The sequence below is a fragment of the Heptranchias perlo genome, chromosome 2, assembly GCF_035084215.1.
Source record: "Heptranchias perlo isolate sHepPer1 chromosome 2, sHepPer1.hap1, whole genome shotgun sequence".
In the NCBI taxonomy this organism is placed as follows: domain Eukaryota; kingdom Metazoa; phylum Chordata; class Chondrichthyes; order Hexanchiformes; family Hexanchidae; genus Heptranchias; species Heptranchias perlo.
In genome coordinates, this window is record NC_090326.1 from 64,523,818 (window position 1) to 64,546,162 (window position 22,345).

A 22,345-nucleotide genomic window follows, 5' to 3' on the forward strand; every position below is an offset into this window, starting at 1 on the left:
CATGCTTTTATTTTAAATTTACAGCACAAGCTTCTACTAAACAAGAGTACATTATAATGCTTTGTGTCGGCTATTAACCGTATTGCCATGGTTACGCTGGAATTGATACATCTGTGCCCATTTTTAAAAAATGAGTGGCATGCTTTAGCATCTAAACTTTTCAGAGTGAAAGAGCTTTAATAGGATCTGTAGATGAGGCTTAATTTGATAATTGCAGCAGCAATTTGAATTGCTAATTAGAATTCTAACTATGGCTTGTGATTGACTTGTGTTAATGACAACAACTGATTAAAATTAGTTACTGTAGTTTCATAGAATACCAATAATATGAAGACCCTTTATTCGCTCTCTTCATTACTTAGTATATCTCAAAAGTATAGCCAATGCTGCAATCTACCATAATCTTCCCTATAGTGAACTCTTCATTGCTAAACAGTATTTGACATTTTGCTTTTCAAAACGACATTTTGCTTTTCAAAACAGCATCTCCTGTGAATGCGGACTATTTCCACTAAGATGGCTGTTGTTAGACAAGTGCAACCATCTGCTTACCTTCCATGTGAATTATCAAAATGAATTAGGCTGTGTTGTTTAGTTGTGACAGTGTTATATACATAATTGCCAACCTAGAAAAGTAGCAAAAGCTGATCAATAGCTTCAAAAATGTTGACTATGTGTTTCCAAAAATCAGACATCTCAAAAGCAACCCTGAATATGTCTATGGCATGTGAAAACAAGTAATTATACTGAGAAGGCATAAACAATGCAAAAAATAGCACTAATCCTGGTGACTGAGAGAGATACAAAGAACAGCAAAGGGTGACAAAACAGATGGTGAGAGCTACAAAAAGGGAGTATGAAAAGAAGGGATATCAAAATCAACACAAAAATTTTTACAAATATATTAGGAAAAAGAGGGTGGTCAAGAGCAATGTGGGCCCCTTAAAAACTGATAATGGTGATATTGTAAATGAAAACAAAGAAATGCTGGACATGTTAAATAATTACTTTGAGTCAGTATTTACAGTAGAGGAAGAGGATGGCATGCCAGACACCCCAAAGAAACTAATTTTGAATCAGGGATGGGGACTCACCAGAATTAATGTATGCAAATTAACAGTAATGAAGAAAATAATGGCACTAAAGAGTGACAAATCCCCAGGACCAGATGGTTTCCATCCCAGGGTTTTAAAGGAAGTAGGTGAGAACATTGCAGATGCCCTAACTATAATCTTCCAAAGTTCTCTCGATACAGCAACTGTTCCTTTAGATTGAAAAATTGCACATGTCACTCCGCTATTTAAGAAAGGAGAGAGAGGGAAACCACAGAAGTATAGGCCAGTTACCCTAAAATCTGTTGTCGGGAAATTACTAGTCTATAATTGAGGATAGAGTGAATGAACACCTTGAAATTTTTCAGCTGATCAGAGAGAGCCAGCATAGATTTGTAAAGGGTAGGTCATGCCTGACAGACCTGATTTAATTTTTTGAAGAGGTGACTAAAATAGTGGACAGGCAAATGTCAATGGATGTTGTTTATATGGACTTCCAGAAGGCCCTTGTAAGAGACTTTTAGCTAAAGTTGAAGCTCATGGAATTGAAGGCAAATTATTGACCTGGTTAGGAAATTGGCTGAGCGGCAGGAGACAGAGAGTAGGGATAATGGGCATAGAATCATAGAAAGGATACAGCACGGAAGGAGGCCATTCAGCCCATCAAGTCTGCGCCAGCTCTAGGAAGAGCAATCCAGCTAGTCCCACTCCCCCACCCTATCCCTGTAGCCCTGCAAATTTTTTACTTTCAAGTACTTATCCAGTTCCCTTTTGAAGGCCATGATAGAATCTGGCTCCACTTCCGCCTTGGGCAGTACATTCCAGATCCTAAACACTCGCTGTGTAAGATAGTTTTTCCTCATGTCACCTTTGGCTCTTTTGCCAATCACCTTAAATCTGTGACTTCTGGCTCTTGACCCTTCCGCCAACGGTAACAGTTTCTCTCTATCTACTCTGTCTAGACCCTTCATGATTTTGAATACCTCTATCAAATCTCCTCGCAACCGTCTGTGTTCCAAGGAGAACAACCCCAGCTTCTCCAGTCTATCCACGTAACTGAAGTCCCTCATCCCTGGAATCGTTCTAGTAAATCTCTTCTGCACCCTCTCTGAGGCCTTCGCATCTTTCCTAAAGTGCGGTGCCCAGAACTTTTTTTTTATTCGTTCACGGGATGTGGGCTTCGCTAGCGAGGCCAACATTTATTGCCCATCCCTAATTGCCCTCGAGAAGGCGGTGGTGAGCCGCCTTCTTGAACCGCTGCAGTCCGTGTGGTGACGGTTCTCCCACAGTGCTGTTAGGAAGGGAGTTCCAGGATTTTGACCCAGCGACAATGAAGGAACGGCGATATATTTCCAAGTCGGGATGGTGTGTGACTTGGAGGGGAACGTGCAGGTGGTGTTGTTCCCATGTGCCTGCTGCTCTTGTCCTTCTAGGTGGTAGAGGTCGCAGGTTTGGGAGGTGCTGTCGAAGAAGCCTTGGCGAGTTGCTGCAGTGCATCCTGTGGATGGTACACACTGCAGCCACAGTGCGCCGGTGGTGAAGGGAGTGAATGTATAAGGTGGTGGATGGGGTGCCAATCAAGCGGGCTGCTTTATCTTGGATGGTGTTGAGCTTCTTGAGTGTTGTTGGAGCTGCACTCATCCAAGCAAGTGGAGAGTATTCCATCACACTCCTGACTTGTACTTGTAGATGGTGGAAAGGCTTTGGGGAGTCAGGAGGTGAGTCACTCGCCGCAGAATACTCCAGTTGTGTCCAAACCAGTGTTTTATAAAGGTTCATCATGACTCCTATACTTTTGTACTCTATGCCTCTATTTATAAAGCCCAGGATCCCTTTGCTTTTTTAAACACTTTTTAAACTTGCCCTGCCGCCTTCAAATTGGCAGGATGTGACTAGTGGTGTACCACAGGGATCTGTGTTGGGACCTCAACTGTTCACTGTATTTATTAACAACTTAGATGACGGGATAGAGAGCCATGTATCCAAGTTTGCCAATGACACAAAGATAGGCAGCATTGTAAGCAGTGTAGATGGAAGCATAAAATTACAGAGACATATTAATAGATTAAGTGAATGGGCAAAACTGTGGCAAATGGATTTCAATGTAGGCAAGTATGATGTCATCCATTTGGGACCTAAAAAAGGATAGATCAGAGTATTTTCTAAATGCTGAAAAGCTCAACACATTGAAACCAGGTCAATAATTTGCCCTCATTTCCATGAGTTTCAACTTTAGCTAACAGTGTCTTATGAGGGACTTTATCGAATGCCTTCTGAAAGTTCATATAAACAACAACCATAGAGATTTCCCTGTCAACTCCTTTAGCCATTTCTTCAAAAAATTCCAATGCTCTCCTGGCCGGCCTCCCATCTTCCACCCTCCATAAACTTGAGCTCATCCAAAACTCTGCTGCCTGTATCCTAACTTGCACTAAGTCCCGTTCTCTCATCACCCCTGTGCTCGCTGACCTACTTTGGCTCCCAGTCTGGGAATGCATCAATTTTAAAATTCTCATCCTTGTTTTCAAATCCCTCCATGACCTCGCCCCTCCCCATCTCTGTAACCTCCTCCAACCCTACAACACTTCGGGATCTCTGTGCTCCTCCAATCCTTGCCTCTTGCGCATCCCCAATTTTAATTGCTCCACCATTGGCGGCCGTGCCTTCAGATGCCTAGGTCCTAAGCTCTGAAGGTCCCTCCCTAAACCTCTCCGCCTCTCTACCTCTCTCTCCTCCTTTAAGACGCTCCTTAAAACCTACGACTTTAACCAAGCTTTAGGTCACCTATCCTAATACCTCCTTATTTGGCTCGGTGTCAAATATTGTTGATAGCGCTCCTGTAAAGCGCCTTGGGACGTTTTCCTACGCGTTGTTGTTGTTGTTTGTTGTTGTTGTTGTTGACATCCAAAGAGACTTAGGGGTTCATGTACATAGATCATTAAAAGGTACAGGTACAAAAAATAATCAAAAAGACTAATGGAATGCTGGCCTTTTGTACCTACAAGACTTGAATACAAGAGGATAGAAGTTATGCTACAGCTGTACAAAGCCCTGGTTAGACCACACCTGAAGTACTGTGTTCAGTTCAGGGTATCACACCTTAGGAAGGATATATTGACCTTGGACGGAGTGCAGTGTAGATTTGCTAGAATGATACCTGGATTCCAAGGGTTAAATTATGAGGAGAGATTACCCAAGCTAGGGTTGTATTTCCTGGAATTTAGAAGATTAAGGGGTAATTTGATCGAAGTTTTCAAGATATTAAGGGGAACTATTTCCACTGGTTGGGGAGCCTAGGACTAGGACATAACCTAAAAATTAGAGCCAGGACTTTCACGAATGAAGTTAGGAAACACTTCTACATGCAAAGAGTGGTAGAAGTTTGGAACTCTCTTCTGAAAACGGCAGTTGATCCTAGCTCAATTGTTAATTTTAAATCTGAGATTGATAGATTTTTGTTAACCAAAGGTATTAAGGGATATGGGGCTAAGGCGGGTATATGGAGTTAGGTCACAGATCAGCCATTATCTCATTGAATGGTGGAACAGGCTCGAGGAGCTAAATGGCCGACTCCTATTCCGATGTTCCTATGTTCCTAAAATGCAGTGAGACCTGAGCTTGTAACTTAAGCTGTTGGTATACCCACATTCCTTCACTTATATTGGAGGGAACAAATAAGTGCATGAAAACCTGAGGGCATACAAATGTTGAGGGCACAAGATTTTTTTTTAGGGGGGTAGGGTCTGGGGTTATGCCTTCCCACCACCCCCCAGAAAATTTTGTCGCCAGAGCACCTCCAGCAATGACTTCTATTCCTGCCCCTGCACCATTATCTCTGAAGTTCCCCAAGGATTTATCTTGGCCCCCTCCTCTTCTTCATCTACGTGTTATTCCTTGGTGCCATCATCCATAGACAAGGGGGTCAGCTTCCACATGTACGCTGACAACACCCAACTCTATTCCTTCAGCAACTGTCTTGACTACTTCACTGCCTCTGGGTCCTCAAACTGTTTGTCCAAATATCCAGTCTTGGGTCCGATGCAATTTCCTCCAGTTAAAAATTGAGAAGACCAAAGCAATCATCTTTGGTCCCGCCACAAAACCCATACCCTTGCCACCAATTCCATCCTACTCCCTGGCCGCTGTCTCAGGCTGACCAGACTGCAAACTTGGCGAGCTATTCAACCCCAAGCTCAGCTTCTGACCCTATATCCTCTCCATGACAAAGACCGCCTATTTCTACCTTCATAACATTGATGATTCTGTCCCTATTGCAGCCCATCTGCTGCTGAAACCCTCATCCATGCTTTTGTCACCTCCGGACTTGGCTATTCCAATGCTATCCAGGCAAACCTTCCATCTTCCACCCTCCATAAACATTAGCTCATTCAAAATCCGGCTGCCTGTATCCTATCCCGTAGCAAGTCCTGCCGTCCTCGCCAACCAACATTGGCTTTTTGTCCCCCAATATCTCAAATTTAAAATTATCAATCTTGTGTTTAAACCCCTTCATGGCCTTGCTGTCCCTATCTCTGTAACATCATCCAGCCTTACAACCCCCACTCCTGAACACTCTTCCTCCCACTTAGACCTCTTGTGCACCGCCCCTACCTTGTCCCATTTAGCCGCTGTGGCCCCACGTTCTCGAATTCCCTCCCTAAACCCTTTCACCACTCCAATGTCCTCTTCTCCTTTGAGACCCTCCATCAAACGCACATCTTTAACCAACCCTCCCAATATTTCCTTCTTCAGCTCAGCATCCGATTTTTGATTACACCTCTGAAATGTATCTTGGGACATTTTTCTACATTAAAGCTGCTATATAGATGGAAGTTGTTGCTTTCAAGACTTAATTTTGTGAATTTTCAGTATTTTGGAATCTACAATGCAAAAGTGCATTGCATTTATTCACCTAAAAAGGATGGGACATTTGCTCAATTTTATTTGAAAAGTATTCTGTATTTGTATTTGGTGATTCCTTATTTTTCTTTATATTTAAGAACTTTTCTCTCAACAGAAGATAATCTATATATGTACTGGCAGAAAAAAGTTTTTAATTAATTTTCTTTTCTTTTAAAAATTGCCTAACAGCAAATAGGGGACTCAAACGTGTCCTTATTGACCATAGGATCATCTGAATCAGGATCGTAGGCAGTAAATTTAGAAATGTACACATTTCCAAATGTTTTCCCTCCATTTATACTTCACAGCTGATAGATTTTTAAACTAATGAAAGGAAAAATACAATGTCATTGGATTTTCCTCAAAACCTACCTCAGTAGTCACTCTCCCTGTTTCATAGGGGCACTGTTCCCCTCAAACCACACTCCCAGTTTACTGAGACACTCACTGCCCTCTCAATCCAGTTCACTCTCTCCCTCTCCAACTCTTCCAGTTCATGGGGGCAATCTTCTCCCCCTCCTCCCCTCAGTTGAAGCTGGTACTCTAGTTCGAGTGCCCATACTCCTGGTTGAACCCAGCACTCTGCTTTCTCCCCCAATTCAAACTTGCATTCATCCCATCCTCCCCCAGAATACCATTTTCTCTCTCCTGTCTAGCACTGCCTGCAGCTTCTTTCCTCTTATCACTGAATCCTCGCCCCTCAAACTTTCCTCCCCCCAAACAGGAAACACAACCACCCAACCCTTGACTGCTGCACTGCATTTAAATGAAGGCAGGGCAGGACTAAGGAAATCATCCTATTTCGCTGCCTTTCTGCTACAGTACCACCAACCCCAGGTAACATGGAGGCAGTGCCAAAACGTTCGCTGAAGGTCTTGATGGACTGAAAGTAAGAGGTTTGGTAGTGGACACCTGTCCCTCTCTTCTGTCCCATACATTGTTGCAAAAGATGGCTGTTCCTCATTCCTTTTGTAATAATTGCTTTTAAAGTCTTCGGGGTGATTCTGCCCCTTTTAATGCTGACTCCTCCTTCTAGCCAGAATTTTGCTGCACAGCAGTGGTGGGCTCCCTTCGTGTGGTGGAGATCCCGCTAAGATCCTTAATCAGACCTGACCCCGGAAAATCAGTTGCATTCATGGCATGGTTGGAACAGTGGGTAGAAGGCCAACTCCGACCCACTTTCTGCCAGGAAACCACCCTGAAGGAAAATCCAGCCAGCTCTCTCCTCCTCCAACTCTCCCAGTTTCATGTTTTCTACCCTCCTCAATTCAACCTGGCACTCCCTCTCTCACCTCATTTCAATCTGCCACTCTTTTCCTCCCTACTCAGTTGAGCCTGGCACACTTCCTCCACCCCAATTCAAGCTGACACTTTTTTCCCTCTCCCTCCTCCATTCTTTTTTTTTATTCGTTCATGGGATCTGGGCATCGCTGGCAAGGCCAGCATTTATTGCCCATCCCTAATTGCCCTTGAGAAGGTGGTGGTGAGCCGCCTTCTTGAACCGCTGCAGTCCGTGTGGTGAAGGATATCCTACAGTGCTGTTAGGTAGGGAGTTCCAGGAATTTGACCCAGGGACAATGAAAGAACGGCGATATATTTCCAAGTTGGGTTGGTGTGTGACTTGGAGGACAACGTGCAGGTGGTGTCATTCCCATGTGCCTGCTGCCCTTGTCCTTCTAGGTGGTAGAGGTCGTGGGTTTGGGAGGTGCTGTCGAAGAAGCCTTGGCGAGTTGCTGCAGTGCATCCTGTGGATGGTACACACTGCAGCCACAGTGCGCCGGTGGTGAAGGGAGTGAATGTTTAGGGTGGTGGATGGGGTGCCAATCAAGCGGGCTACTTTGTCCTGGATGGTGTCGAGCTTCTTGAGTGTTGTTGGAGCTGCACTCATCCAGGCAACCTGACACTGTCCTTTCCTTTCAATCTAGTTCAAATTGGTACTCATCTCCCAAACTGCCATTGAAGCTGGCACTACTCTTCCCCTTCCCCTGTCTTCAAGCTGGCTTTCTCCCCACCACCACATACCCCCCCCACCCCCCACCCTCCCGCCACCAGAATGCCACAGTTCATGCTGGCGCTCTTTCCCTTTCCCCGTCATTGCTATCCATTTCCCCCGTCCTCTTTCCCTTTCGATGCCATCTATTACCCTCCTCCGTTCAATGCCACTCTTACCCCCATCCTGCTGTAACGTGATTCTGACTGCTGCATGCTATAGGCAAGAACACCTGTCCTCAAGAGAATTCCCACCTACAGTATGTAGTGCTGAGAATTACTTCACAGCATGGCTCGTGAAGGAGCAGTGCTGTGAGGACTGAGGCTTGGCCTACACTGATGTTTGTCATACAAACACTGACATGGATCAGGCCTCCAAAGTGCTGACTATAAAAAGGGGATACGTAATTGGGAACTACGAAACAGCTTGGAATCCAAAATAATAACAAGGTTAATAACCTTTTCCGCACAAGCATTGACTGCTTTACAAGAGAACATTAATCTGTTTGTATCAGTGCATAGTTTATTTTTCCTCCCTCTGTGCAATTCCCATAACACTCATTATTCTGCCAATAGACAGGTAACCTGTTACCAGGCATCTAACAATGAATAATTTGAGCCAGTATTCAGGATCTGTCTCACCAGTTAATTTTATTTTTCCTTCTCTGTAGATACGCACTTGCGACCTGGGGGGACGGTGGGGGGGAGGATTTTCAACTGCCAAATGCCCGTTTATTGCCTGAAAAATGGGCAACCAGCAGAGGAAAATCTGGTGGGCACCTTGGACACCCATTTGCCCGCCTAATTCAATTTTCAAGCAACCTTTAAATGAGCGACCAATGCCGCTGTGCAAAACTGGCAGGAGGCTATTTAAATATGCAAATCAGGGTCCTGTGCCAGTTGTAGGATCCCAATTGCAATCGTTGTAAAAATAGATGTAGCAGGCGCCGTGCATGCAAGTCCCAGTTGTATTGGATGTTCCCAGGTTCCAAGATTCCCCATGTGCGAGTTTAAATTGGCGAGCAGAGTACTCTGGGTAGAGCCTCGCCCGCATCTGCAAGGGTCAACATGGATACCAATTAGAATAAAAACTCAAAGAAATGAGGCTTATACATGCCAGTTGCATGGCCTAATTTTTCCAGCCAGAATTGCACGGCACAAAAGGTGGTGAGCAGCACATCAAGCATACAAGATCACGCGTCCAATTTTACTGTCCTCGTCCATCAGTGGTGCTCTGCAAAATAAGCTGTTAAGCCTTTAAACAAAATCTAAATCAGCCCCATGATTAAGGAGTGTGAGGATAAACTAGCATTACCCTCTCACAATAGCATTAATAATTGAAAGCGACTTCTATATATTTTAATTTACTTCATCAAAAATGATATTAGTAATATCAGTTTTGTAATATAATGGAATCTTCTTAGTAGCTTCTCCTACTTCCTAAAAATTCTGATCACTCATGCTAACATAGAGCTGCAGCACAGAGCTGGGCGTGAGTTGAGTGAATCTGCTAAACGGAGTGGCTTGCTTAACAGAGTGACGGAATTTGGTGAGAGTGGGAATTCGGTGCAAAGGGAGAAGGAGGTACTAAGTAATTTAAACCAAGGGGCAACAGTAAATAAGTAAATAAATAATCACAGTAATTAATTAAATCTAAGGGGATAAAATTAAATTTAACTGCATAGAGGATACCAACATTAAAAGGATCCGAACTGCACTAAATAACAATCTGGTGTACATAAATAATAAGCAGGAGTGAAAGGGATACTAAAATAAATCTATTTACTAAATATAATCTAGATCTCAAGTAATTCTATTTCATCTAGACTACTGACATAAGTAAATAAATAAAAACCACAAGTGGCAGTGCAGGCTATATGTCGAGAATGTGATATGTGGGAGTTGTGGTCAGTGAGACTGTCAGAGATTGCCACAACTGCAGGAAATGTCTCTGCTTGAGACATTCCAGCTCAGAGTCCTTGAGCAGGAGTGCGCATTGGAGACTCTCCGAGACATAAGAGAGAGGGAGAAATTTCTGGATCGTTTTCTCCATAGTACAGTCACACCTCAGAGGAAACCACAGGTTCAGGAAGGGGAGAGTGTGACTGTTAGTCTGCAGGGTAAGGGGAACCAAGGGGAGATAAAGAAGGAGGTCCCGCAGACACTGGTCCTGTCGAACAGGTTCAGTGCACTTAATACCTGTGAGGATAAGGAGAAAGACTGCGGGGAGGACAGCTACAATGCTGACTTAAACACTGTGGTGCAGAGGGCTGTCCAAAGAGGGGTTGAGTAGAATAGCAATGTAATAGTTATAGGGAATTCAATAATTAGGGGGATAGATAGCATCCTCTGCAACCACGTTCGAGAGTCCCGAAGGGTGTGTTGCCTACCTGGTGCCAGGGTAAGAAATATCTCAATGCGACCGGAAAGCAATTTGGAAAGGGAGGGGGAAAATCCAGTTGTCATGGTTCATGTCGGAACCAATGACATAAGGAAGAAAAGGGAGGAGGCCCTGCTGAGGGAGTATCAGGAGTTAGGAGCTAAAGTGGCAGAATGTATCAATTCAGAGATTAGAGAGGCTTGTAGCAAAAGCAGAGCTGTTTTAATGGGAGATTTTAATTTTCGTATAGATTGGGAAGAGCAAAGTAGCTCAAGTCAGAAAGGTAGTGAACTTCTTGAATGCATTTAAGATAGTTTTCTGGAGCAATATATTCTAGAATCAATGAGAGGGCAGGCCATACTAGATTTAGTAAAAAGTAATGAGCCAGACTTAATAATCTAACAGTAAGGGAACATTTGTCTAACAGTGATCATAATATGATCAAATTCAATGTTAAGTTTGAAAAGGAGAAACTTAACACAGTTACTAAGATTCTAGATTCTAGATTTTGGTTAAGACTAACTTTAATAGGATGAGACAGAGACTGACGACAGCAAACTGATCAAAACTGTTATCTGGTAAAACTACAGATGAACAGTGGGAGGTGTTCAAAAAAGAATTTAGCTTAATACAGGACCAGTATCTACCCCTAAGGGGCAAGAGCACTACTTACCATGGTTGACGAAAGAGGTGAGAGATAATATAAAACTAAAGGAAAGAGCATACAAAAGTGCAAAGAATAGTGTAGATCCAGGGACTGGGAAAGATATAAAGAACAGCAAAGGAAGACGAGGAAGATTGTAAGACCAGCAAAAAGGGAATACGAAAAGAAACTAGCAAGGGATATCAAGATTAACACAAAAAAAGTTTTTACAATTATTTTAGAAGAAAAAGGATAGTCAACGGTAATGTGGGCCCTTTAAAAATAGATGCAGGTAATATTGCAAATGAAAATAAGGATATGGCAGACTTGTTGAATAGTTACTTTGTGTCAGTCTTCACAGTAGATGAAGAGGATAATATACCTGATATTCCAGGGAAACTAATAATGAATCAAGGACTGGAACTCACAAAACTTAGCGTAGGCAAGAAAACAGTATTAGAAAAAATAATGGTACTAAAGACTGACAAATCCTCAGGACCTGATGGTTTCCACCCCAGAGTTTTAAAGGAAGTAGTTGAGGAATTGCAGATGTTTTAGCCATAATCTTCCAAAGCTCTATCAATTCAGGAATTGTCCTTTTAGATTGGAAAATTGCAAATGTAACTCCATTATTTAAGAAAGGTGACAGAGAGAAAGCAGGAAATTATAGACCTGTTAGTCTAACATCTGTTGTGGGTAAGTTATTAGAATCTATAATTAAGGAAAGAGTAACTGAGCACTGAGAGAAATTTGAGCTGATTAGAGAGAGCCAACATGGATTTGTAAAGGGTCATGTGTAACGTAATTGAATTTTTTGAGGCAGTAACTAAAGTAGTAGACAGGGGAATGTCTAGGGATGTAGTTTATATGGAGTTCCAGAAGGCATTCGATAAGGTTACACATAAGAGACTGTTAGCTAAAATTAAAGCTCATGGAATTGAAGGCAAATTATTGACCTGGTTAGGAGATTGGTTAGGTGGTAGAAGACAGAGAATAGGGATAATGGGTATGCACTTGAATTAGAGGGAAGTGACAAGTGGTGTCCCAAAAGGGTTTGTGCTGGGGCCTCAACTATTCACTATGTTTATCAATGACTTAGGTAACAAAATAGAGAGCCATATATCCAAGTTTGCCAAGGACATAGTAAGTAGTGTAGACGGGAGCATAAAGTTACATAGAGACATTGATAGATTAAGTGAGTGGGTAAAACTGTGGCAGATGGATTTCAACGTAGGTAAGTGTGAGGTCATCCATTTTGGATTAAGAAATGATTGATCCGAGTATTTTTTAAATGGTGAAAAGCTAGGAACAATGAAGGTCCAAAGAGATTCAGGGGTCCATGTACACAGATCACTAAAATATAGTAGTCAGGTACGAAAAATAATCAAAAAGACTAATGGAATGTTAGCCTTTATAACTAGAGGGCTAGAATATAAAGGAGAGGAAGTTTTGCTACAGCTATACAAAACCCTGGTTGGACCACATCTGGAGTACTGTGTACTGTTCTGAGCACCGCACCTTAGAAAGGATATATTGGCCTTGGAAGGAGTGCAGCGCAGATTCACCAGAATGTTACCAGGGCTCCAAGGGTTAGGTTATGAGGATAGATTACATAAACTAGGCTTGTATACCCTAAAATATAGAAGGTTAAGGGGTGATTTGATTGAGGCTTTTAGGATTTTGAAAGGAATTGATAGGGTAGATGGAGAGAAACTTTTTAGCTGGTGGGGGAGTCTAAGACAAGGGGACATAACCTTAAAATCAGAGCCGGGCCATTCAGGAGAGAAGTTAGGAAACACTTCTTCACACAAAGGGTGAAAGAAGTGTGGAACTCTCTCCCACAAAAAGCAGTAGATACTAGTTCAATTAATAATTTTAAATCTGAGATCAATAGATTTTTGCTAGCCTAGGGTATTAAGGGATATGGAGTCAAGGTGGATGGATGGAGTTAGGATACAGATCAGCCATGATCTCATTGAATGGCGGAACAGGCACAAAAGGCAGAATGGCCTCCTCCTGTTCCTATGTTCCTATATTAATCTTGCAATTAAATTATTTTTAATTAAATGTGCTACTTGATTGTGTCAGAGCAGACAATTTTATTAGACCGCAAAGCACAATAACACCAATAAATTACAAGATAAAATAATGTGAATTAACATAAATCAGCAGCCATCCCCACCCCGTTAGATAAAGTGGTGATTCTACACTTGGCAGTAACACTTTCAGGAAAGCTCAGTAGCTGATGCTACAAATAGTAGGTAAATTGCAAACATGATGTGCAAGATTTAGCAGGCAAAACAAGTAAATTAACACCATTGTATTATTTTGATCTGTGAACTGTTAGTCACATCATCAATGCTTCAACAACATAAAAACAGATACATCTGTGATATGTTTCATAATAAAAGTATGATCTTAATTTTTGAAATTCTACATCACAAGTGGAAAATTATAGCAAATAATTTTGGAGTGGAGTAATATTTAAAATATTTAAATTTGGGGTTGAGAGCTATGTAGATTAATGCCCTTTGGTAGATTATTTTAAATATATTATCGCTCCATGTTGTTCAATATATTGGTTGTATGGCTTACTCATCAGTGTGAGTGTTGGCCTATATTTTTCTTCAAAAAAAAATTCATGTTGCTTAACATCATTTTCTGCATTTTTAACCAACATCCATAGATTTATTTTTTCTCAGTTCTAAAAACAATTTCTAAATGCTTTCCAACATGCCTTTCAATTGTGAACTGTGTCACTATATGATTTGATCTGATCCAAAGTTTCTGTTGATTTGCAGGAGGCGGACAGACAGTACACGCACATTGGAACCATGTTAGAGTTTGCCTTCGCACTCATGGCAAAACTTGATGTGATCAACAAACATTCTTTCAATGACTTTAAGCTGCGTATTGGTATGTGTGTTTATACTGTCTGCTCTCATGATCTGCTGGTGAAACTGCCTGTACAAAGTACTCCTTTGGTGATGTTATGCTGTAGATATAGTTTGAATGATGCAGAGCTGGTGACACTGCGTTATACTTATAGTTCCATATCTCTATCTAATCAGACAAGTGAAGCTGTATACATGAATGCTTACACACATGCAGGGGGTTATTCAGTCTAGATTTGTAGACTAATGCTGACTCCAGTTGGTAGTGCCAGTACTTGCAGCACCCAGTTTTAAATAGTGCAGAACAAAAAAGCTTCATTAGAATTAGGCATCAAGCATACTGTTGACGCTCAAATAAACAAATTACTATTTCAAAGGTCTATTCCTTCATCGACTCATTATTTTAGGTAGAGCTTTTAATCCCCTGATATATGGACCTGCACTTTCATCTGGGATGATGTTGCCACTGGAGATGAATTGGGGGAGCACTTCTCATTTTCCCGAGTCGGGATCAATTATTTATGCCCTGCAGAGGGAGCCCAGCGTTGCAACCTAGGAAAATCCAGAAAACTGTTAAAGAACGCAGAAGTGCCCTGATGATATTCAAAACATTTTTTTTAAATGGTTCCGAATGAGCACTCAGCAACCTGTCAGTTTTAGGGGGGGCATAAGAGAAGGAGAGGTGGCCAAAACTTGGTCTTCCCCTCCCCCTTCCCTGGATGGCACGCTCTTTCTGTCGCTAAAGTCGGTAAACTGATACCTTGGTAGCAGTCTAGTTATAGGTTGGCGGTTTTGCAACAGTAAGGTCCTGCTTCCTTACCATCACTTACATGCGGCAGAACAGCTAAAGACCAGGCTGCCGAGATCTCTGCTAGTGGCAGGGCAGAGAAATCTCTGTGGCCTGATTTAGGGGCCAGGGTTCAGAGATAGGCCTCTTCATGCCCATTTTCCTTGCACTGCCTGAAAACAGGTAGTTTGCCAGAAGAAAAAATAGTATTATGTTGAAAAATTGGTAAATGGAGCGATGTCCTGTAACCACTTAACCCACTAGAAAATGTTCCTTTTTGATTCAAAAGATCCAGTCAGTGAATTGTATTTTTGTTCTATCTGAAAATGCGAAACAAAACCTTCCAGTCAAAGCACAGGAGTTGCACATGCTTGCTATCAGTATGTTATAGTCATGGAGGAATTAAAGGGTTTCCCTCAGTCCTGCCTTCCATGCAGATATAGTATTTTTTGAAGTACACTGACCTGTCGTTGCCCTCGCCCCATCTTTACTTAGTAACAGCGCTAAAATATTTTTTTATACCGTTGTTTGCAAAGTGATCATTTAATTTTCTGGCAGGTATTAACCACGGCCCTGTTATTGCTGGAGTGATTGGAGCTCAGAAACCACAGTACGATATCTGGGGAAATAGTGTTAATGTGGCCAGCAGGATGGACAGCACAGGAGTCCTTGGCAAGATACAGGTAGCCTTATCCAAATTCTTTCTGCATGGTTCTCCAGACTCAAGTATCTAATGGTTACACTGTCCTTCATGTGCCACAAATAGCTGCAATTCCTTGTAACAGTCATTTTTTAACGAACAATTAGTGTATCAAAAGCTTTCAATCTCAAGTTACAATGGAATCCAGTTATATGTAGTGTCTCAGGATAGAAAAAAAGTTTATCTAACCACATTGGCATAAGCAAGAGACATTGTAACAGAACTAACTGAAACCTGGTCACCAAAGATTGCTGATTTTCAAAGCTGCTTTTTGTAATATTTTTCTAAAGGATAAATTCACTGATCTCACACTCATAGCAGGAAGCTGCACACGATAGAGCACAGGTCAAAGAATCAAATCCACAGTTTTGTTGTGCTTATCTCTGATCCATGCTTCCTCCAAGCGTGGCTGCCTGTAGGGATTAGAAAATTTACCCTTAAATGTTGATTTATGTTACTTTTGCTGATAAAACATCACATGCAGAATTATCATGATAAAAATTAACAGAAAGCTTTGTGAATGATCTGTTAATGACACCCTGTTTTAATCAGGAATTGGTTGATGTGAGAATTCAGCTTGTACTAAAATGTGCAAAAGCTACTGACATCCAAAGCCACAGTAACTGATGATAACTGGGAATAGTCACCATTTGACAAACTACTGGAAAATTCAATCACAAAGTCATCTGAAGTCTCAATATTTCCTCATCAACTATATGACAGCCTTCAGTGTGGTAGAAAGACCTGTACGTGGCAGTTTAAAGTGTGTCAGCCAATCTTGATATTCTAGACAATGTCAAATACCGTGTACCAGGCTTAATCATCATTAACAGCTTAATCCAGGTTGTCATGTGAAGGGCTTTGTCAGATAGACAGGCCCATTGTGATGCTAACTTCCCCTGCAGGTCATGCAGTGATACACCGGTGTAGATTGGAGCCCTTCCTTGCTGCAGTTGTTTTCCCCCTTTTGCCACAAACCTACCTCACAGATTGGCCATGGATGTTGCAGATGGGTCAGAGGAAGCACTTCCGTTGCACACCTAGGAGTCCTAATTCATGAAGGGGAATTTTTTTCACAGAATGGGTAGTTAATGACCATCTTGAACAAAAGAAAACCCAACCACCCCGCCCTGACCTTTAACAACATCACCATTGCTGAGTCCTCCATTATCAACATCTTGGAGGTCACCATTAACCAGAAACTTAACTGAACCAGCTGTATTAACACCTTGGCTACAAGAGCATGGCGGAGGCTGGGTACTCTGTGACAAATGGCTCACCTCATGACCCCTCAAAGCTACTCCACCATCTACAAGACTCAAGTCAGGAGTGTGATGCAATCTTCACCACTCACCTGGATAGGTGCAGCTGCAACACTAAATAAGCTTGACACCATCCGGGACAGAGCAGTTCACTTAATCGGTGCCTCTGCCACTAGACTTAGTATCCATCTCTGGCACACTGAATGCAGCATATATTATCTACAGAATACTCTGCAGCAACCCACCAAGCATACTTCGACTGCACCTCCCAGTCCTGTGATCTCTTCTACCAAGAAAGACCAGAGCAGCAATGTTTTGGGAAAACCATCACTATCAAGTTTCCCACCAAGTCACACAGCATCTTTACTTGGATATATATGTCTGTATATTCATCATTGCTGAGTCAATATCTTGCAATTTCCTACCTAAAACTATTGTGGGAGCACCGTGAGCACATGGCCTGCAGTAGTTAAGGGAGAAGGCCCACCACCAACTTCTCAGAGCAGCTAGGAATGGGCAATAAGTGTCCATATCCAGCCGGTTTTAGCGAGATACACCTGCATCAGTGCTGCAACAAGTCCTGAATGAGGGCCAAGGAGTGGGAACTCCCAATTTAGGGATCCCCGCCTCTAATCCCATCTAATGATTACGTTGATGGCTTTGTAGGGGGTGAATGGATGCTCCACCACCACAAGGCCATCCTGGAAGCTATGGCTTAAGGGTGTGTCCCAGGGATCAGTTTGTTAGAATATTGATGCGGCATAGATGAAAGTCCCACCAGCAAAAGGGTAGTTAGTTCCACGGGACCATGGAAAAATCAGGGGGAGGGTGGAGGAGGGCAGAATTCAAGGCCCAAAGCCATATTTAAAGGACTGCACAACGTTAAAAAGACCAGAGCACAGTGGATACACAAAGACGCCACCTACAAAAGGAACAAAGAGGACCTCAAACTTTACAAGGCACAATGTGGATGCAATGCTGGGTGAAATGAGAAGGAGAAGCGATGATGTTCTTGGTTTTGGAGACAAGGTACCTGCCAGAGCAGCTTCTCCCTTCATGTGGAAGGAGGTGTCAGTGGCACCTCCATAGCCCCCAAGATCCCTTGCAATGTTGGAAGAAATGTAATTACCTGACACCATTAGTAAAAGTAAGTGTTATGTCAACTAAGTGCCGGCAGCATTTGGACAGACCCTCGGAGGGAAATGATTACTCTCTACCCTCAGTGATTAGGAACTGCACTATTGGGTTTCACAGAACATATATTGCTCCATGCTCTAATGTGTCTCTCACGTGTATCTCCTCCCTTCAAGTCTCACATCCTGCCATGCATGCTAGCCCTTTGAAGGTCACCTACCATGTCCAGAGTCAATATAGCTCCTTCCATTTCACTCCACACTTTGAAAGCTAGCATTCACTTAAGATAAAAATCCTAGACTGCTGCTAGATTGAGTAGAATGGGCCTATACTCTCTGGAGTTTAGAAGAATGAGAGGTGATCTCATTGAAACATATAAGATTCTGAGCGGGCTTGACAGGGTAGATGCTGAGAGGCTGTTTCCCCTGGCTGGAGAGTCTAGAACCAGGGGGCGCACAGTCTCAGGACTGAGAAGAGGAGAAATTTCTTCACTCAGAGGGTTGTGAATTTTTGGAATTCTCTACCCCAGAGGGTTGTGGATGCTCAGTCATTGAGTATATTCAAGGCTGAGATCAATAGATTTTTGGACTCTAAGGGAATCAAGGGATATGGGGATCAAGCGGGAAAGTGGACTTGAGGTCGAAGATCAGCCACGATCTTATTGAATGGCGGATCAGGCTCGAGAGGGCATATGGCCTACTCCTGCTTGTATTTCTTATGTCCTTATGTACCATATCATTGCTTTCTGTTAGTAGGCAATGCCCTTTATTTATTAAAGGGGATATGTCAATGTGTGCACAGCTGAATGAGTTCTTCTGTTTTTGACATCATACTGGTGCCTTGCCACTCCAATGACCACCCAAGCACTTCCACAACCACAACTTCTGCACACCTACGCCAACTCCATCATGACATCTCACCTACTCCAGCACCAGCCCAAACACACCTACTCGGGATGAAATAGTGAGTCAGAAGGATTTTCAATGGGTGAAGCACTGAGCAGTCATGAGCAGGAGGACCTGGGAGTGGAAGAGTGACGAGAGATCCGTTCCTTCACAGAAGGTGGCAAAATGACCATCCTTGTCTGAGGAGTTTGGATCCTAGATCTCAGGGTCCTAGTGTTCAAAAGAGCTACGATTAAGGAGCATCGATCTCAAGTGTGGGCAGGGGAAATGGTTTCCATGCATATGGTTGAGCTGCTTGATAAATAGGAGTCCACTCCAACACATTGCAAGAAGTTTCTCATGACATGAAGAAAATTCTGGAGAGAATGGGAGTTCAGGAGGTTTCTCTGGCAACATGGCAGCAGGAGGAGCAGTGGTGTCTACGGGAGTAACAGCTATCACTTCTCCAATAGATGCTTTGAACGTCAGCCTGAAAACAATATTTTCACAGGGCTTCCAAGACTTGATTGGTGCAATTCTGTCTATAAGAACACCAACCAGTAGCACCTCTGAGCCTGTGTCCTGCACCAGTGGGCTGCAAGGAGTGATCACGGATGTCACTTTCTCTCCAGAGAGTGGCAATGCACCTGCTTCCTTGAGGTCCCCTTAAATGCCTGCACATGAGGAAGCTTCAGACATTGACCTCGCACTCCTTGACACTATGAAGAGAAAAGCCGCCAGAAGCTGGCCCCTCGGGTACAGCAACTTCACTAAGATAAGGCAGCAGGGGTAACTTCCCAGCCATCCACTTTTTAGCTTCATCTCACTTAGGGAGCATCTCATAGATGTAGTAGGTTACTGGCTTAGTACACAGAGGAGAAGTCTCAATTCTGTCTTAACTCTTAATTCACTTTATTCATGCCTTTAGATCATATACAAATAGCTTATACGTCTGGTTAGATATAGGCATGCATTTTACACCAGGTTATACAGTCTTATACCCAAACTAAGATCTAAACGCACGCCCACTAGGTTTCTCTGACACTCCCTGAGTGGTCACAGAATATAAAGGATAATACCCAAAAAGGAGAGCTGACGCTGGCCAGGCGTTCCGTTCTCTCTCTCTTTCGACGTCGTCTCTACGTCCCTGACGTAGGGTCTTTCACTTCTGCGATGGTTGGTCTCCGGATTCTTCGCTCTGGCTCCACGCCTCAGATCCTTCATTCTTATTCCGAATCTTATCTCTTCAAACTGTGCTGTCTCTCTCCCTTTGGTTTAGGCCTGCTCACTTTTGCCTGGGTCTTCTCCTCATTGGCTCTGTCCCAAGGACTTAGGTAGCATTACCTCATTACTCCTTTCCTAAATAAGGACTTGTGTCTTATCACATTTCCTTTGTCTTTCACAAAACTTGGTTAATTCAAACCGGTTCCAGGCAGCTAAGGCCAGTGACTGAACTCAGGTTACTTTAGTTCAAAAGTCGTTCCTGCCTGTGTATCAGCAGCTGACGTCTCAGGTTACCTTCTGCAGCCCCTAGCCAACAGTAGATTAGAAGTTAGAAAAAGTAAAGTAGCTGGCGCAAAGGTGAGAAGTAGTTATAAATGGAGTGAATGGATTTTTGGACACCTTTTGGTGAATGTTGTTCTGGAAAGTAGACATGGCATGACCACATAGAGTTCTGCGTTTATTCCTGTGTAAGCTTGCAGTTGGATGATGGCTTGTAAAATGTAGATTGCTGTTTTAGGAAGGATAAGTGAAGGACTTTGTGAGGCTGGTAGGTTACAAGGCAGGTGTGAAATGATTTTATTTGGTGTATCAACTTATATTCATTGAAATCTCCAGGCTATAAGTTGTCTCCTCCTTTCTCCAGCTGTTGGCTGTCGTGTTCTATGTCCTTTCTTTCCTGTGTACCCTCCTCCTGATGTGGGGATGGAGGTCCTTCCCCTCCAGCTTCTTCATAGTCCCCTTTAGTTTCCAGAAGCAGCAAGCCTTTCTTCATAGCAATATTATGTAATATGGAGCATGCTACAATGATGTCAGATATTCTTGCTAGACTGTCTTGCAGGGCCCCACCAGATTTATCCAGGAATCTAAAATGAGACTTCAGAATGCCTATAGTCTGCTCCAGAACACTTCTCATAGTCCCACGGGTGTCATTATATTTGTTCTCACTCTCCGTCTGCAGAAGCCTTACTGGAGTCATGAAACTGCAGGGAATAGCCCTGATCACCAAGCAAACATCTGTTACATGGCTTTGAGTTATCAGGGCTGATTTCTTAGATTGGCACAAGATGAAACTGTCCTGACAGCTTCCGGGGAGTGGGAATTAACATATGAATAAATGAAAAAGATGGACAAAAGAAGACCAGCTGGTCCATCGAGTCTGCTCCATTCCATTATACTGCAACTAAGCAACATGAGCCCCAAAACTCCCAACAGCCATATAATCTCCTGGGAGAGGCAAAATAAGATTATTTAAAAACCCTAGGCCAATTCAAGGAAAACAAGAATTCGGGAAATCCCTCTCCGTCCCCTGAAGGCGACCAAAAATGAGTTCTAGGAGACAACAGTGACTAAAAGGTCCATCACCCAACATCCCACATACCTTTTGTATGCAGCGCCATCAGCCTCCAGGAACTCGTCCAGCTCCCTTTTGAACATTTGCAGCAAATCTGCACCCACTCCAAAGATCAGTGATCCTTTGGCAAAAGAAAAACTTCCTGACATCTAATTTTATGCTTATGCAGCTTGTACGCGTGTCCCCTCATTCTCGCTAACTTATCAAATTCAAATAATTTGGCCAAATGTACATAGTCTGGTCGCTTCATCATTTTAAATACTTCAATCAAGTCTCGCTGAAGTCTTGGCTTTTCTGGAGTAAAAAGACTCAGCTCTCTGAGCCAATTGTGATAGGTAAGGGTTTTTAAACTAGGTATTAATTTAGTGGCCCTCCACTGAACTTTCTCTAGGGCCTCATTATCTCCCACCATATGTGCAAACAAATGCAGGATAAGGTGATAGGCATTACACTCAACTGTATATTAATCAAGTGAAAGACCTTTATATTCATGCAATTGAGGATGGTTCTCATATGGGGTTTTGAATACCATATGCTCATCCCGCCACTTATATGGTGACGTATCTTATTTGGGTCAGATTTGGGGCAGAAGTAGTGGGAATTGGAGCAGGAATGTTGGCCACATACCCACCTCCATTTAAACGTGGTGAGTGGGCTCCAGGCAGGCAATTAAGGTGAATGGCAGACTTTTTAGAGGTCAATTTTGATGCAATTTTTTTGGAGTGAATAGAGGTGGTTGGCCTTACCACCCCATTTTACTCTTTTTGTGCCCCAAAACCACCCAAAAATAGGCAGTAATTGGAAGGAAATCGCAGATCCAAATATCAAAATATTTATGTTGTAATATTTGACAACACTAGGTGTGAGGAACATCAATTGTTCCTCACACCTGTGGGAACCCTGTCAGTCTGTAGAATCGGATAGCTCTCTGTTTAGCTGGTTTCATTGAAAAGGAAATAAACTGGATGGCCTGTCTGAAGAGAGCATCAGTGGTGAGCTGCTGCCTGGCTAATGTGACAAAGGTCACCAAATGCTGCCTGGAAGGAGCCAGTTGCAAAGAAATTCAAGGCAGTAGTGACTTTGACTGGTACAGACAGTACAGGTCCAGTAGTGGAAGTGGGCGGTAGCTCTTCAGTTGCCGCT

General features: G+C 42.9%; 1 protein-coding gene across 1 annotated transcript in view; it reads left to right on the forward strand.

The window, feature by feature from the left end:
• The window catches only part of LOC137339741 (adenylate cyclase type 2-like), a 368,927-nt gene that overhangs the window by 345,569 nt on the left and 1,013 nt on the right, over nt 1-22,345 (forward strand). Inside the window, exons 23-24 of the mRNA XM_068001920.1 lie at nt 13,768-13,882; nt 15,206-15,330. Of these exons, the coding sequence (XP_067858021.1) occupies nt 13,768-13,882; nt 15,206-15,330 (240 nt within the window). The remainder of the gene's footprint in view (nt 1-13,767; nt 13,883-15,205; nt 15,331-22,345) is intronic.